The sequence below is a fragment of the Scyliorhinus canicula genome, chromosome 10 (genome assembly GCF_902713615.1).
Source record: "Scyliorhinus canicula chromosome 10, sScyCan1.1, whole genome shotgun sequence".
NCBI classification, from domain to species: Eukaryota; Metazoa; Chordata; class Chondrichthyes; order Carcharhiniformes; family Scyliorhinidae; genus Scyliorhinus; species Scyliorhinus canicula.
Genome location: NC_052155.1, coordinates 49,950,453 through 49,968,056, shown reverse-complemented (window position 1 = coordinate 49,968,056; position 17,604 = coordinate 49,950,453). Strand labels below are relative to the sequence as shown.

The 17,604-nt window shown below is 45.4% G+C and overlaps 1 protein-coding gene across 4 annotated transcripts; it reads left to right on the top strand.

The window, feature by feature from the left end:
• LOC119972346 lies at window positions 1-16,888 on the top strand. 4 transcript variants are annotated; one of them, XM_038808886.1, is made up of 5 exons: window positions 8-94; window positions 7,927-8,178; window positions 9,207-9,409; window positions 12,471-12,580; window positions 13,974-16,888. In XM_038808886.1, exons 3-5 carry the CDS (start codon window positions 9,223-9,225, stop codon window positions 15,438-15,440), a joined length of 1,764 nt encoding a protein of 587 aa, XP_038664814.1. In that variant the 5' UTR covers window positions 8-94; window positions 7,927-8,178; window positions 9,207-9,222; the 3' UTR covers window positions 15,441-16,888. The 4 variants fall into 4 exon arrangements, with proteins under 4 accessions (XP_038664811.1, XP_038664814.1, XP_038664813.1 ...); XM_038808885.1 differs by having other exon boundaries at window positions 7,927-8,288; XM_038808883.1 differs by lacking the exon at window positions 7,927-8,178 and having other exon boundaries at window positions 1-94.
• Window positions 16,889-17,604: the final 716 nt, after the last annotated feature.

The following is a 17,604-nucleotide window of genomic DNA, read 5'->3' as shown; positions in this document are numbered from 1 at the left end:
GGAGACTCAGTGCAGGAAGGGGACGGCTGGGCTGGCGGGTCCCAGCGACATTCACCATGAGACGGTGCGAACCCAGCCACTTTGCCCCGGCCAGGTAAGGACTCAGAGAGAGCCTGAGGTTACAGCAATTGCCCCTCTGTCACTGACCCCCCCCCGCAATCCCCATTCCTCAGGCGGGAAAGCGAAACAGCGCGGGACGCTGTCAGAGTATTTCTAACCTTTCCTGTTTTCCTTATTAGTTATGAGGAAATCTGATTCGCAAAATCAGAAAGAAACCTCGATCAAAGTTCGGTCCGGCTTTGGGAGTCCGTGAGTTCTGAGCAGGCGAGGAAGGTCTACTTTTGGGGAGGGATTTGCCAGAATCCGGGGTTTCATTAGCACCAGGGTTGGGGTGGATTGATATGCTCTGACAGTGACATCAGCATTCTTGTGCAAGTGACCACGGAAGGAACAATCTGTTCAGAAGAGAAATGTATCTTTTAATAATAATCTTTATTTTCACAAGTAGGCTTACATTCACACTGCAATTAAATTACTGTGAAAATCCCCGAGTCGCCAAATTCCGGTGCCTGTCTGGGTACACGGAGGGAGAACCCAGAATGTCCAATTCACCTAACAGCACGTCTTTCAGTACTTGTGGGAGGAAACCGGAGGAAACCCACGCAGACACGGGGAGAAAGTGCAGACTCCGCACAGACAGTGACCAAGCCAGGAATCGAACCTGGGACCCTGGCACTGTGAAGCAACAGTGCTAACCACTGCACTACCGTGCTGGCCCTCAAGTGATACCTGAGGATCACCACACCTCAGGCGAGGAGCAAGGTTGAGAAGGTGGGGGTCTTCATGAATAACCTCAGCCAGTACTGGAATTGGCCTCAATCTGCATCACAAACCAACTGTCCAGCCAACTGAGCTAAATTGACTGGCCCATGGGGTGGATTGAAGCTGCTGTGATCATTTGTAAATAGATTTGTGTGTGGGGGGAGGAAGAGGCACAATTCTCCCATTGCGAAGAGGAAGGAAAACAATGGTTAAAGAATCAAGGGGTGGGGAGAGGGGAAGGAAGAAGAATTTTTTTTTGAACAATACAAATTATGACCTTGATTGCACTGCCTGAAAGGCTGGAGGAAGCAAAGATAATAATAACTTTCACAACAAATCTTACAGTGAAAATTGAAAAAAAAATTACAGGACCATGGGAAAGGAGAAGGGGTATGTTGAGCTCCAGATAATTAAGCTGTGTAAAGATGTTCTCCCTCACATCTCCCACCGTATGGCAAAGCGACTAAATGCATTATATGGTTCTGTCTTCACAACTGAGGACACAAATAAGATACCATAAATGATGGGGAACGCCGGGTTTAGGGAGAGGGAGGAACTGAAAGAAATCAATATTAGTAGAGAAATGGGTTTGGGGAAATGGATAGCATTGAAGGCAGATAAATCCCTAGAGCCTGATAATCTACAACTCAGAGTACTTGCGGAAGTGCCTCTAGAAATAGCGGATGCATTGGTGGGTCATATTCCAGGATTGTATAGACTCTAGAACAGTTCCTACAGATTGGAGGGTAGCTAAAAAAAAAATTAAAAGGGGGGTAGAGAGAAAACTGGAAATTATAGACCAGTAAGCCAGATGTTGGTAGTGGGGAAAATTCTAGAATCCATTATCAAAGATGTTCAGCAGAGCACTTAGAAAATAGTGGCAGGATCAAAAAGAATCAGCATGGATTTATGAGGGGGGAATCATGCTTGACAAATCTGCTGGAATTCTTCGAGGTAGAGTTGATGAGGGCGAGCCAGTGTTTGTAGTTTATTTGGACTTTCAGAAGGCTTTTGACAAAGTCCCGAATAAGAGATTAGTGTGTAAAATTAAAGAACATGGGATAAGGGGTAGTATATTGAGACGGATAGAAAACTGGTTGGCAGAAAGAGTAGGAATTAACAGGTCTTTTTCAAATTGGCAGATAGTGACGAGTGGGGTACCACAAGGACCGGTACTTGGACCCCAGCTATTCACAATATTTACTACTGATTAAATAAGTGGGCGAAATGTAATATCTCCAAATTTGCAGATAATACAAACTTGGGTGGGAGCATGAGCTGTGAGGAGGATGCAGAGATCCTTCAATGTGCTTTGGACAAGTTGAGTGAGTGGGTAAAGTGAACGGCAGATGCAGTATAATTTGGAGAAATGTGAGGTTATCCATTTCAGTAGAAAAACGGGAAGGCAGACTGTTATCTGAATGGCCATAAATTAGGAGTGGGGAGTGTGCAACGGGACCAGGGAATCCTCGTACACCAGTCACTGAAGGTAAGCATTGAGGTACAACAGGGGGTAAAGAAGGCAAATGATATGCTGCCCTTTATTGCGAGAGGATTCAAGTAAGGTGCTAAATTGGGGGAAGGCTAATTATAAGAATATTCGGCATGAACTGAAGAATGTCGATTGGGGCGGATGTTTGAGGGTAAGTCAATATCTGGCATGTGGGAGGCTTTCAAATGTCAGTTGATAGGAATTAAGGACCGGCATGTTCCTGTGAGGAAGAAGGATAAGGATGGCAAGTTTCGGGAACCTTGGATAACGAGGGATATTGTGATTCTAGCCCAAAAGAAAAAGGAAGCATTTGTAAGGGCTAGAAGGCTGGGAACAGATGAAGCCCATGAGGAATATAAGGAAAGTAGGAAGAAACTTAAGCAAGGAGTCAGGAGGGCTAAAAGGGGTCACGAAAAGTCATTCACAAACAGGATAAGGAAAATCCCAAGACTTTTTACATATATATATATAAAGAGAAAGAGGGTAGCCAAGGACAGGAGGGAATCTACGCATGGAACCTGAGGAAATGGGTGAGGTACTGAATGAATACTTTGCATCAGTATTCACCAAAGAGAAGGACCTTGTGGCTGATGAGTATGGGGAAGGGCATGTAAATGGTCTGGGTCACATTGAGATCAAAAAGGAAGTGTTGGGCATCTTGAAAAACATTAAGGTTGATAAGTCCCCAGGACCTGATGGGATCTACCCCAGAATACTGAGGGAGGCAAGGGAGGAAATTGCTGGGGCCTTGACAGTAATCTTTGTATCATCACTGGATACAGGTGAGGTCCCAGAGGACGGAGAATAGCTAATGCTGTTTCTATGTTTAAGAAGGGTAGCAAGGATAATACAGGACATTACAGTGAGTCTTACGTCAGATTATAAGAGGCAAATTATCAGAGAGGATTCTTCGAGACATGATTTACTTCTATTTGGAAGAAAATGGATGTATTAGCGAGAGGCAACATGGTTTTGTGAAGGGGAGGTCATGTCTCACTAACTTGTCTCACTAACTTCATCGAGTTTTTCGAGGAAGTGACGAAGATGATTGATGACAGTAGAGCAGTGGATGTTGTCTACATAGACTTCAGTGAGGCCTTTGACAAGGTTCCTCATCACTGACTGGTACAGAAGGTGAAGTCGCGTGGAATCAGAGGTGAGCTGGCAAGATGGATACAGAACTGGCTCAGTCATAGAAGACAGAGGGTAGCAGTGGAAGGATGCTTTTCTGAATGGAGGGCTGTGATTAATAGTGCTCTGCAGGAATCAGTACTGGGACCTTTGTTGTTTGTAGTATACATAAATGATTGGGACAAAATTGTAACTAATAATAATAATCACTTATTGTCACAAATAGGCATCAATGAAGTTACGGTGAATAGCCCCTAGGCGCCACATTCCGATGCCTATTCGGGGAAGCTGGTACGGGATTTGAACCCGCGCTGTTGGCCTTGTTCTGCATTACAAGCCAGCTATTTAGCCCACTGTGCTAAACCAGCCCCTCTGGTCTGGTTTGATTAGTAAGTTTGCGGATGACACAAATGTTGCTGGAACTGCGGATAGTGATGAGGACTGTCAGAGGATACAGCAGGATATAGATCGGATGGAGACTTAGGCGGAGAGATGGCAGATGGAGTTTAACATCTGATGTGAAGTAATGCATCTTGGAAGGTCTACTATAAGTGGGAAATATACAGTAAATGGCAGAACCATTAAGAGTATTGACAGGCATAGGTCACTGAACATTGGAACGCAGGTGGAGAAAGTAGTCAAGAAGGCATACGGCATGCTTGCCTTCATCAGCTGGGGCATTGAGTATAAAAATTGGCAAGTCATGCTGCAGTGAATCGAACTTTAGTTAGGCCACACTTGGAATATGGTGTTCAATTCTGGTCACCACAGTACATAGGCTGGTTTAGCACAGGGCTAAAGAGCTGGCTTTTAAAGCAGACCAAGGCAGGCCAGCAGCGTGGGTTCAATTCCCGTACCAGCCTCCCCGAACAGGCGCTGGAGGGGTTTTTCACAGTAACTTTATTTGAAGCCTACTTGTGACAATAAGCGATTTTAATTTCATTTTATTTTACCAGAATGATGTGGAGGCTTTGGAGAGGGTACAGAAGAGATTTACCAGGATGAGGAGAGGTTGGATAAACCTGGTTTGTTCTCACTGGAACGACGGAGGTTGAGGGGTCTGATAGAAGTTGACTAAATTATGAGGGGTGTGACCGGAGTGAATAGTCGGTAGCTTTTTCCCCAGGGTGGAAGAGTCAATTACTAAGGGACATAGGTTTAAGATGCAAGGAGCAAAGTTTAGTGGAGATGTGCGAGGGAAGATTTTTTGACGCAGAGAGTAGTGGGTGCCTGGAATTCGCTGCCAGGGGAGGTAGTGGAACAGGTACGAAAGTGACGTTCAGGGGGTGTCTTGATTAATACGTGAATAGAATGAGAATAGTGGGATACGGACCCCGGAAGTGTCGAAGGTTTTAGGTTAGATGGACAGTATTGTCGGTGCAGATTTGGAGGGCTGAAGGGCCTGTTCCTGTGCTATACTTTTCTCCATTCTTTGTACAGGAGAAGGGACGTTATGCTGCAATTCTACAGGGCCTTGGTGAGGCCACATTTGGAATATTGTATGCAGTTTTAGTCTCCTTATCTGTAGAAGTATGTTCTTGCTATTGAGGAAGTGCAGCTAAGGTTTACCAGACTGATTTCTGGGATGGTGGGACTGACGTATGAGGAGAGATTGAGTCGGTTAGGATTATATTTGCAGCAGGTCAGATGAATGAGGGGGGAGTCTCAAAGAAACCTTTAAAATTCTAACAGGACTAGATGCAAGAAGGATGTTCCCGATGGTGGGAGTGTCCAGAACCAGTCTGAGGATACGGGTTGACTATTTAGGATAGAGATGAGGAGAAACTTCCTCACCCAGAGAGTGGTGAACCTGCTGCCATCTCGGACAAGGTCTGCATGCTCGCGGCCATGTAGCACAGGGAGTGGATCACCTTTGTCTGAGACTGCGCCACATCACCCGTTGACTGTTTCACCACCTTCTCGATCTGTGCCACATCAGCCAGTGACTGTGCCATCTCCCTCTGGGACTGGGCCACCTCCCTATGTGTCTGTCGGCCGTCGCCTGGGCAAAGCCGCCAATGCTCTTAGCCATGGCCTCCTGTGACTGGGCCATGCTCAGGAGTGCCGCTGTAATGTCCAGGTGGCTCTGGCATATGGCTGCCTGTGAGAGGACAGCCCTGTCCTGGGCCTCGGCCACCACCTGCACAGAGTGCCCCAGGCCTTGGGCATGCTGACCCATAGCCGCAACCCTCGCCCTCAAGGCCTCCACCGCAGATGCTACCCGTGCAATGTGGAACGCATGGTTGGCACCACCTCCTGCTCCTGCAAGTGATTGGATCCTCCACCTTTGCCTGCAGGTGCCTGATGCTCACTGACAATTCCTCTTGTAGTCTGACTCTGCGACTGCACCTTCACGATCGATGGGACTGTCCCTTCCAGATGCCCAAAACCTGTCTGGACGCCATCTAGACCCTGGGGTCAGCCTGCTCTCCGACCGTCCGCATCCTCGGGAGTTCCTACCTCCACTTGACGTACTTCAACATCAGTTGGGTGCGCACCAGAGAGTCTCCCAGGAGCCTCTTCACTAAAGTTCTCAACCGAGGTGAGTGTCTCTGGGAGGTGGAGGGTGTTGTCGACAGCTGTGATCGGAATTCGGTGTCAACATCGGACTGGAGCTCCGGAGTGACCTAGGTTTCGGGCATATGGGTCAACTCTGTCAGTGTCGCCGTCAGTGCTCAGCTCCTGGGGTTCGGGCTGTGGCTGGGGGCATATCCCTGTAATTCCACCAAATCTGCACATCTTTGGACATTAATTTAGCATCGTCAATCCACCTAACCTGCACATCTTTAGACTGTGGGAGGAAACCGGAGCACCCGGAGGAAACCTACGCAGACACGAGCAGAGCATGCAAACTCCGCAGTCACCCTCGGATGCAACAAATGATCAATTCCAAGGCCATCAAGTAAAAACATTGCGAAGGTTTTAAGACAAGTTGAATAATATTTGGACCAAAATTTTAATTATTGATAAAAGGCTGAATAAATTATTTTCAGAAAGCAGTTTGAGTAATTTTTGGGGGAAAGAATGATGCAGTTACATCTGTGCCATGCTCAGGAGTGTGCTGCTGCATTGTACAGTTACAACGTGACAGGAACAGGTTGCCCAGGATTTTTTGACAAATGCAAAGTACAGCAGATGCTGGAAATCTCAAATATAAACAAAAAATGCTGGAAATATTCAGCAGGTCAGGCAGCCCCTGTAGAGAGGGAAACAGAATGAATCCTTCATATTGATGACTTTTCATCACTTTATCAGACTGTACATTTAAAATGTGCACTGTGCACATGGAAATTAATAATAGAAATCTTGAGAAAACAGGGATGGGATATAATAGGATGGATTTTCCGTTCCTTCCTGTTGGCAGGATCTTCCAGACCCGCCGATGGCAACTCCCAGCAGCAGGTTCCATGGCGGCCGAGGGTGCGAGCCATGCGGTGGGGCCAGAATATCCTGCTCACAGCAAATGATGGGCCACTACCACTGCTAGAAAACCCGTCCCGGGCGGGGGGGGGGGGGATGCTGGACAATCCCTCCCAATGTTCCAAGACAAGAATGCATGTGAATATAAGATTAGTAACTATATATGTATGTATAGGTGCAGAACTATGCTTCTTTAATGTGCAAAACTGTGTTTTATAAACAAACAGAATTCAAACTTATATGGTGGGATTTGAACTCCAGTTCTCTGGATTTCAAGTTCATCAGAACACCCTCCTTCCAAATTCTCCTCCAAGTCAAGTACCATTCTGACTTGAACTTATGTCGCCATTCCTTTGTTGCTATTGAATCAAAATCTTAGAATTCTGTACTTAGCAGCGTGGTGAGAATGCCTTCAGCATATTGCTGTGGCTCAAGGGGGCCACCACCAATTTCTGTGGCAACTACTGAGATGCAAGAATTGCCAGCGACACCTGCATTTTGCAAATGAAAAAAATTGTGCACGTTAACTAACCAGTCAGCTAAATAAGGGAAATTTTCTACAGGTTAATCAAAAAGCTTCCTGTGCTACATCAAAGGGAACATGACTTGGTTTTTAATTGTATGGGTTCATCCATTGCGTCGTATCTTTCTGCAAGAGCATGCAGAGGTCTGCAACCACCTTCCATGAGAACCGTCGTCTTTTCAGGCGCGGCTGGTATAAAAGGTTCAAGACGCTGACTCTTAGCCTATAGATCCTGTGCTGATGGTATCACGTTGTTAATGAGGTGTCCTGCAGCCATCCACTCTGCTCCATCCACCTGCAAATGCCTGTGTATAATTGTGTAGCTGCCGCTCCTGTTACAGTGGCTGCTTATCTGTGAGAGGCTGCATCATTTTCCAGTAGCCTGTGCTACTTCAGAATATATGGATCCTATAATGCGCTGTGTAAACGCGCAGTCAAAAAGGTGAATTGGCCCTTAGAATCTTGGCAGTTTCTTGAAAGCTCCACTGAAGCATCATATGGGACTTGAAACGCTAACTCTGTATTTCTCTCTCCACAGATGCTGCCAGACCTTTGAGATTTTCCAGCACTGAAACATAGGGGCCAGGATTCTCCGAGCCTGCGCCGGGACGGAGAATCGATGTTGATGCCGAAAATTCCCGCCACGACACGGGGACGCCATCCTCCGGCGACCGGAGAATCGGCGGCAGTCACGCGCGTTCGACGCATCGCCAGTTGGGGGCCGTTGAAAGCGTCCCCCGTGGCGATTCTCTGCGGTCGACCAGCCAAGTTCCTGCCGAGTTCCGCCGGCGTAAGCTTGGACCCGCGGCCGCAGTGGCCGTCCTGGTGGGGGGGGGGGGCCTTCACGACGGCCAGGCCCGCGATCGGGGGCTAAGTGATCGGCGGGCACACATGGATCTGGTGGGGCCTACCTTCTTCCGCGCGGGCCCGCTGTGACGCTACGCATGTTGTGCGGTGCCGGCCCGGAAACGGCCACACAGTGCATGCACCGATGAGGAGACGGCCACCGCACACATGCGCCGGTGCGGAAGCGGCTGTCGCGCACATGCGCGGACCCATGCCGGCAGTGCAGGGCCGCGTATCCGCGACGGAGCTCTATGGAGCACTCAGCGCCGTGCTGGCCCCCTGTGAGCCACTGAATCGCTGGGCGAAGAGGCCTGTTGCCGCCGGCGTGAAGCACTCCGGTGTTTACGCCGGCATCAACACTTAGCCGGGGTTTTGGAGAATCCCGGCCATTATTCTCAGTGCTGGGGGAGCTCCCAATGTGCAAATTGCCTGCTGCATTCCTTTACATGACAGTAGTGACCACAGTCTAAAGGTTCTTCTTTACGAATTTCTGAGACTGTGACAGGGCTCAGTACAGGTTCTTTCTTTAGGTGCCAACCTCTCGTTCTGTCATCAGGAAGCCCAACAAACCCCCCTTCCTCCAAAGGTCAGGTCAGATCTACTCCAACGTTCAGGAAAGTTGCTTTTGACCCAGTTCCACAATGAGCACCCAGCTTTTGCTGGATCCTGCGCCATTCCCTGTGCCAGCTGCTCAGGAACCACGAGCTTCCACAAACATTTCACTATATCTATCCATGCTTACTGTTGTAACTTTCAACTCATAGAACATAGAACATTACAGCGCAGTACAGGCCCTTCGGCCCTCGATGTTGCGCCGACCTGTGACTCAGCTATCCAGATCTAGGTTCTTAGAAGTGCAAATCATTCCATATCATAACAATTTGTTCTGTTAAAAAGGTTCTGCATCTTTGCTTATCGGCTGTTTCAAAGTCAAAATAAAACCCAACTCAACCAATGGTTTGTGCTCCACAGACGCCAGGAACCAGAAATGATGTCACAAATTCCAAAGAAAATTCAAGTCCTGAATGTTCCTAAAGCCATTCCTGTGCCACGGATGTTGAACAAACTGACCATTCATTTCCAGAAGCCAAGTAACGGAGGAGGTGAAGTGCTGGATGTGGAATATCCAACCAGTGTTAACAACGTTGCTTACATCGTCTTTACGAAGGAGAAAGGTACTGGAGCTGATATTGGGAAGGGGGCAGTCGTGTTTGGAGGCTGGGAAGGTGGGTTGTGGTTGGTGGAGATCAGGAAGGGCACAAGGCATGATCGAGAAGCAGAGGGTCGGTGGGGTGCGGGGGTTGAAGCTTGGGATCTGGGATGTGCAGAGGCCTGGATTTGGAGGGCAGACGTCCAGACCTCGGGAGGAGTAGCGGTGGCAGTGGGCACTGTGCAGATCCCAATCAGAGGGTAAAAGTTGACCCGGCACTCTTCAGAGGGATCTGAATGTTCTCGTACACATCTCAGAATTTCAAGATGCATGAATAAAAAATAATTAGGAAGGCAAATAAACTATTAGCATTCATTGCAAAGGAATTGACATATATGAGTAAATAAGGCTTACTGCAATTATATAGAGCTTTAGTGAGACCTCATCTGAATTACTGTCTACACTTTAGGACTCCTTACCTAAGGAAGCACAACAAAGGTTCGCCAGATTGATTCCTGGCCTTCGGAATTATTCTACAAAGATAAATTGAGTAGACAAGGCCTATATTCCTTAGAATTTAAAAGAATGAGAGGTGTTCTCATTTAAACATACAAAATTCCTTTTTTTTTCAAAATTAGAGTACCCAATTCTTTTTTTTCCCAATTAAGGGGCAATTTAGCGTGGCCAATCCACCTATCCTGCACATCTTTGGGTTGTGGGGGTGGAACCCACACAGACACAGGGAGAATGTGCAAACTCCACATGGACAGTGACCTGGGGTTGGGATCGAATCCGGGTCCTCAACACCATGAGGCAGCAGTGCTAACCACACAACCATCGTGCCATCCCTAAACATATAAAATTCCTCAGGGACTTGACAGAGTAGACGCTGGAAGGATGTTCCTCCTGGCAGAGTAATGAGCAACCAGGGATAATCGTCTCAGAATAATTGATTGGCCACTTAGAAATAGGCTGAAGAAAATTTCTTTACTCCAGAATTGTGATTCTTTGAACATTTGTACTCCACAAAGTTGTGGGTGCTCATTCGTTGAGTATATTCAAGGAAGGTATTGATAGATTTGGGGATTTTAAGGAAATTAAGGAATACAGGGATCGTGTGAGAAGGTGAAGTTGAGCTAGAAGATTAACCATAATCTTAATGAATGGCTTGAAGGTCCGAATAAGAGCAATAGGAAGTAGACCATACAGTCCCTGAGCCTGCTACTCTGTTCAACATGATCAAGAGTCATATTCTGCCTCATCTCCAACTTCCTGCCCCCTTTGTTATTCCACGAGACCAAAACTCTGTCTATCTGTGCCTTGAATGGACTCAGTAATGGAGCATGCACAACTCTCTGAGGTAGAGAGTTCCAAAGATTCAGAACCATTCTTCTCATCTCAATCCTAAATTATATATCCCTTATCCTCGGGCTTGTTCTAGATTTGCCAGCCGGGGGAAACAAGCTCTGTGTCTATCGATCAAACCCTCTCAGAATTATGGAATACCTACAGTGCAGGAGGAGGCCATTTGGCCCATTGCATATGCACCGACTCTCTGAAAGAGTTCCTTACCTAGGCCCACTTCCCCACTCTATCCCCGGAACCTCACCCAACCAGTAGATCCCTGGACACCAAAGGGCAATTTTATCATGGCCAAACCACCAAAACTGTGGCCAATCCGCCTACTCTGCACATCTTTGGGTTGTGGGGGTGAAACCCACGCAGACACGGGGAGAATGTGCAAACTCCACACGGACAGTGACCCAGAGCCGGGATCGAACCAGGGTCCTCAGCGCCGTGAGGCGGTTGTGCTAACCACTAGGCCTGTGCTGCCCTATCTAAGTCAATCCCTCTCAACCCAGGGACCAACCTACTGAGCATTTGCTGTATTGCCTCTGATGCAAGTATATCCTTCTTTAAATTGTAGGAATACTTTTTGTGGTTTTGTTTGCTGCCAATGCGATGCATGCATAGTTGCACCGCATCACTCCATGATGTCATGCAAGTGACAGAATTCAGAACGATATTCATTCCACATTCCATATTTAGTTTTTTTTAATAAATTTAGATTACCCAATTATTTTTTCCAATTAGGGGGCAATTTAGTGTGGCCAATCCACCTACTCAGCACATCTTTGGGTTGTGGGGGCGAAACCCACGCAGACACGGGGAGAATGTGCAAACTCCACATGGACAGTGACCCAGAGCCGGGATCGAACCTGGGACCTCAGCGCCGTGAGGCGGTTGTGCTAACCACTAGGCCACTGTGCTGCCCTATCTAAGTCAATACTAATGGTAAATAACAAAAGAGAAAATGCTGGAAAATCTCAGCAGGTCTGACAGCATCTGTAGGGAGAGAAAAGAGCTAACGTTTCGAGTCTGATGACTCTTTGGCAAAGCTGTCAGATCTAATGGTAAATAGTTGAGTCCGAGCACTAATTATTGCAGCAGTCCACCAGTTACAACCTGACAACTTAAAAATACCACATTTATCCCCCTTCTCTGCTTCCTATACATTATCACCAATCTTCCACCCCCAACTCCATGAACCCTTCTTGGCCTTCAACTTTTTGTGTGGTGTTTTATCAGTTACCAATTTCCTTTTTAAAATCCAGATACACCACTTCTGCTGGCTTCCCATCCAACTTATTAATTACATCTTTGAACAAACTCTTAATAAATTTGTCAAACACGATTTCACTTCCATAAAATCATGCTGATTCTGCCTGCTCATATTGTGATTTTCTGAGTGGATTGTTGAGACTTTTAATAATAGATTCTAACATTTTCTTGATGACTGATGTCAGACTAACTGGTCTGTAGTTCTCTGTTTTATTTCTCTTCCTTTCTTGAATTATATATTCCCACTCCTATTTCTCACGTTTCTTTCTCATGTTGAATGTGGAAATGGAAAAGAATTTCTAGCTGTGTATTTTGGTCAGCATGGTTGAATTCTAATTTTATTGCAATTGGCCTTCAGAGAAGTGCTACAGTCCCCATGATCAGTGACCTAGTTAGGTCTTAGCCTATTTATGAGGTAATGGGATCTACTGTTTGTGTTCCTGAAAATTATTTATTTCTTACAGATGCAAACAATGTCCTTAAACAAGAGCATGTATTGCAGATAGAGAAGAAGACATACAAATTGGAAGTACGTGAGGTTGAAAAAGGACTCCACAACGCTGATAGTGAACAGGTATATACTTTGGGGGAGAAATTCCATTCCAGCCAAAACAGATACCAGTTCATGGTTAATTCTGTTCATAAGCCTTGGCTAAATAGATATTGGAACTTATTTTTTTTTTTTTAATTTAGATTACCCAATTATTTTTTCCAATTAAGGGTCAATTTAGCGTGGCCAATCCACCTACTCTGCACATTTTTGGGTTGTGGGGGCGAAACCCAAACAGACAGAGGGAGAATGTGCAAAATCCACACGGACAGTGACTCAGAGCCGGGATCGAACCTCGGACCTCAGCGCTGTGAGGCAGCTGTGCTAACCACTAGGCCACCGTGCTGCCTATTGGAACTTGTTTGAGAGAAAGCGGTAAGCTAGGGGTACCAGGATTCTGTTTGCCAGTCAGGGCTGACCCATTCCATGGAGCAACTTTCAAAAGAGCTAGGAGAACAATTTATAGAAGAGTGGAGGGCAAGGGTAAAAGGGCCGAAGTGTGGAGGGAAGAACAAAGGGGAGATCTGTGATAGTGTGGAGGTTTGAGGTGATTGCATAACGGAAAGGATGGTAGTACAAAGCAAGTGGCAATAAGACAGGTAATGAAACAAAAGATACGTTCAGTCCAGGTGTGAATGGACCTACAGTCTGAGAAAATGGACTATGATCTAAAGCAGGGGTGGGGGGGGCTGTTGGGTTACTGGTATAGGGTGGATACATTGACTTGAGTAGGGTGATCATTGCTCGGCAAAACATGTGTTTCATGTAAAGTTTCTACTTTAAAATATTAATTAATAAAAATTAATTGCTTTTTTTTCTTTAAACTGAGTTACTTTGTTTTTCAAATAAATGTGTTTCATGTAAAGTTTCTACTTTAAAATATTAATTAATAAAAATTAATTGCTTTTTTTTTCTTTAAATACCTTTTATTTTGGCTATTTTAAATATTAATTATTTTACTTAATATACTATGCGGCCCTTTAAAATTGTGAATTTCTGAATGTGGCCCTTGCACGGAAAAGTTTGCCCACCCCTGATCTAAAGTGTTGGACTCAGTATTGAATGTCGAGTGCCCAATCAAAAGAGGAGGTGCTGTTCTTCACGTTTGTATTGAGTATCAATGGAAGAGTGATAGGCTGCAGACAGTGAAGTAATAGTAGGAGCAGGAATTCAAATGTCAAACACCTGGAAACTTATCAACTCAATGGAGGTGTTCACTAGGCCATTACCCAGTCTATGTTCGATCTTCCCAATGTAGAGACGACATTGTGATCAGTGAGTACAACGTTCCTCAGTTGGAAGGAGTACATGCAAATTGGCACTGCACCTGGAAGCAATGTTTGGGCCCAAGATAGTGGGAAGGCAGGCAATGAAAGGGTATGTGGTACTAATTAGATATTCCTTTTTTATCTTTCAGGTGATACAGTTTGTGACTACAGCACTGGACACAAGACACTTTCCCAAAGAGAAGGCTCTTCAATTAATCTTCAGACATGATCTCGAAATTGTACATTCCAGTGGTTGCATTGTGGAGGTCAAAGGCTCTTTCCCTTCCTTAAGGAAACTTCGGAGTGACCTTATGGACTTGATTCACCATTCGTCTCCACAGCAAGTCACCAACCTAACACATTTGGCCAAGGCGAAGGGTCTCAATAAAGATGAGAGATCCTTCAAATCTGGATCATTTAGAAATTACAGGCAAGCAAATGACTCTGGGAGTAGCTCAAATTCATCAACAAATAGTGATGAGGATGATAATAGTGCTGACCAATATGCCTCAAATATCCAATCAAGATCGTCTATGTCACGAATCCATTCTGGTAAAAGCAAAAGTTCCCCATTGCCTTTGGTTTCTTCCCCATCTTCTCTGCCAGTTACCAGTTCCAATAGCCTTCAAGCTAAATCTCCACACACTCATAGGAGCACTTGGAGACTTCAAAAAACAGTGGGGCAAAGCAGTGCTGAAAAGAACAAAAGTAGCCTCAATGAATATTCACCTCATTCTTCAGATCGCTTTTCTTTTCCGCCTACCTTAAGCTTCACAGTTGATAAATTGGTTTTCGACTACCTGGAGGTTTTTGGCACGCAAGAGTTCAATCACCTTCTTGAAATGTGTTTCATTAACATTAAAACAGTTTATCCTGGTGATCTGTATGAAATGCTTTTATGCCCAAGAAGAGCATCAACCAATTACCGTGAAATGCTATCCCAAACCAAGTCAGCAATTTGTGAGCACATCGAGAACACCCAACAACAACTGAGGGTCCATCAGGTTGATCTAACTATGAAGAAACCTTGTAAGCAGGAGATATTGAAGAGGTGCCACTCTGTCCCTTGGGATTCAGTAAAAGTTCTATTGGTGACCAGTGATCAAACCATAAGTTTGGTGGGTCCATCATCTGAGAGTTTTCTTGTACTACAGTATATTTTGGGGAAAAGTCCCATGTTCTTTCCAACTGGAAGCAGTGGGCCATGTCAGCGAGGAAGGAGATTGAACCGCACAGAACGCCCCAAACGCAACTCCTCATGCCCTCCAACTGGTAAGGAAGATCCATTGGATGATTCCAATGCCAACCACCAAACAATCAAAAATGCCAACCAAACCCAGGCCCAAACCACTGACCAAACGAAGGTCCTCCCAAGAAAGCCAAGTCCTGGCAGCACCAACCGAAAGAGAAGGTCCTTATCAGAGAGCAGGAAGACAACAAACAAGCAGAGGTCTCCAATTGACTTTGGTGTTCAAGAGACACAAACGAAAGTCGGCAGAAGTGTTGAGTCTCAAAGAATGCAGGATAACAAACAGTCAAAGTTCCCAGGGACCCGTCAAAGCTTGACCCCAAATTTTGGAATATTTTCCTGTAAAAATAAGAAGAGAGGACAATGAGCAATAAATGTCTAACATCCCACGGGGACACTGCTGTTTCATTTTCCTCCTCAGATATGGAGCATCAAATTTGAATATGAGAGGAGAAGTTGAAACTGTTGCCATGTGTTCATTAGTCTGTTCTTGAGGGAAGAGGTGAGGTTTTCTTTATTCCTTACATTACAACAGTGATTACATGTCAAAAGGACTTTATTGGTTGTAAAGCTCTAAGCAATCTCCTGAGATTGTGAAAGATGATATATAGTACAAGATCTTTCTTTCTTTCTTTCTTTACATGTCCATTCTCACTGACCCTGCAAAAAGTACCAGAGTCAGTGCTGCAGGGTGCATCTGCAGAATAGTGGCAAGCTCCCGTTTCCTCTAATCCTCTATCCAGCTCCCAGTTCAGATGTTAATTACTCTGAACTACTCCCAAACATCTGTCCTGCATTTGCTTTCAACCATCTGGTTCCATATGCTCCCTTATCAAGGAGTCATGACTCAAAAGAGATACTGCAACATTATAATTTAGTTAAATAATGATATAAAGGACATGAGTTCAAATCCTACTATGGCAATTTGAAAATTCAAATTCAGATTTTTTTTAAATCTGAAATAAAAGCGGGTAAAAGTGACCATGAAGCTGCCAGATTGTCATAAAAACCCAACGCTTTCACGAATGTTGATGTAATCTGCCGATCTTACTCGGTCTGACCTAAGAAAAGTGCTTTGTGCTTGATCTGATTTGTTACCTGTGACTCTAGTCCCACATCAGTGCGGTTCACTCTTAATTGGTGTCTCAATCCGTTCAGTTGAATCAAGTCCCTAAATGCTATATTCAAGAAGATCTACCACCACCTCTCCAGGGCAACGAGGGATGGCCAGTAATCGCCAACCTTGCTGGTGATGCCCACATGTTAGGAATGTATTAAAGCTTGAATTTTAATATTTATAATTCTCTACTTATAAACTCCCCTCTTATTCTCCCCCAGCTGCATATTTCTCACTGCGCACCATTCAATGCCGGCGGGATTCTATCTTCCCACCCCTTGTCAATGGCATTTCCCATTGAAACCAACCCACGTTGCCTTGAAACCCAGTGGCGGGGGTGTTTTGCCAGCGGGAAGATTTAATCCTGTCGACCAGAGAATTCTGGCCACTCTCTCAAAGCTACCGAGGTTGTGCCTTTCTGGACCTCTCCTAACTCAAGTAGTCTGACAATGAGGGGGACCATCATGGTCCCTTTGCTGCGCTGCTTGAAGTGACAACTGGGAGAGGCATTGGAGGACTGCTAGTGCTGGTGCAACTGGATCCCAGCAGGAGTGAGCTTCTTAAGGAGAGGACACGGAATTGGAGATCATAAGACCATTTTGCTTCAGCAATAGGTTAGCTCCAGGTTGACATATAAGGCATTCTGACATTGCTGTATTATGTCACTGCTTATTTTTAATAAAGACAACTAAATCTTATAACTTTTGAATTGCCAATCGTATTTGAGGAAAATGTAGTTCACCCTTCAGACCATCACAGACCACAGGTAACCCATGTTTGTCTGCAGTTGGCCGGAAAACACCTGCAATCTCTCACTTTCCATTCGAAGGACCGGATGAGAACTGCCTCTTGATAAGCAGGCACACTTATCTGCTGCAGTTTGTGACCAGCCAGGATTGGCCAATGGTGCCTCAGAAAAATACTTGGAGTCCGCAAATGCTGCTGTGTTATTTTAGGTTCCAGAAAATGTGTTATTTTCCAGCTTTCTAATTTTTAAAAAATCATTCATATTTTATTGCCCACATTTAATTGTCCTTGAGAAAGTGTGGCTTCTTAAACTGATATAGTCCATCTAGTGCAGGTACCCTGACAGTACGATTAGGTTAAGAGTTCCAGAGCGTTGACCCAGCAGCAATGAAGGAATGGCAAATGCTTAGAAGTTAGAATGATGTGTGATTTGGAGGGAAAGTTGGTGATAGACTTATGTTCCAAGCACCTGCTGTCCTTTTACCTTCTAGGTAGTAGGCATTAGGGAGGTGATGTCAAAGAACTTTTGGCAAGTTGCTGCATTGAAGCTTGTATGCGATTTACACTGCAGCCATTGAGCAATGGTGATGGAGTGAGTCAATGTTTAGGTGGCCGATAGGGTGCTAATCATGCAGGCTGCCATGTCCTCGGTGGTCTCGAGTATCTT

What these genes read in the sequence shown, in the direction of transcription:
- LOC119972346 (XM_038808883.1), top strand. Translation starts at nt 57, where the DNA reads ATGAGACGGTGCGAACCCAGCCACTTTGCCCCGGCCAG. An exon ending in CGTCTTTACGAAGGAGAAAG is followed by an intron (nt 9,410 to 12,470) that starts GTACTGGAGCTG and finishes TATTTCTTACAG; the next exon opens with ATGCAAACAATGTCCTTAAA. An exon ending in ACAACGCTGATAGTGAACAG is followed by an intron (nt 12,581 to 13,973) that starts GTATATACTTTG and finishes TTTATCTTTCAG; the next exon opens with GTGATACAGTTTGTGACTAC.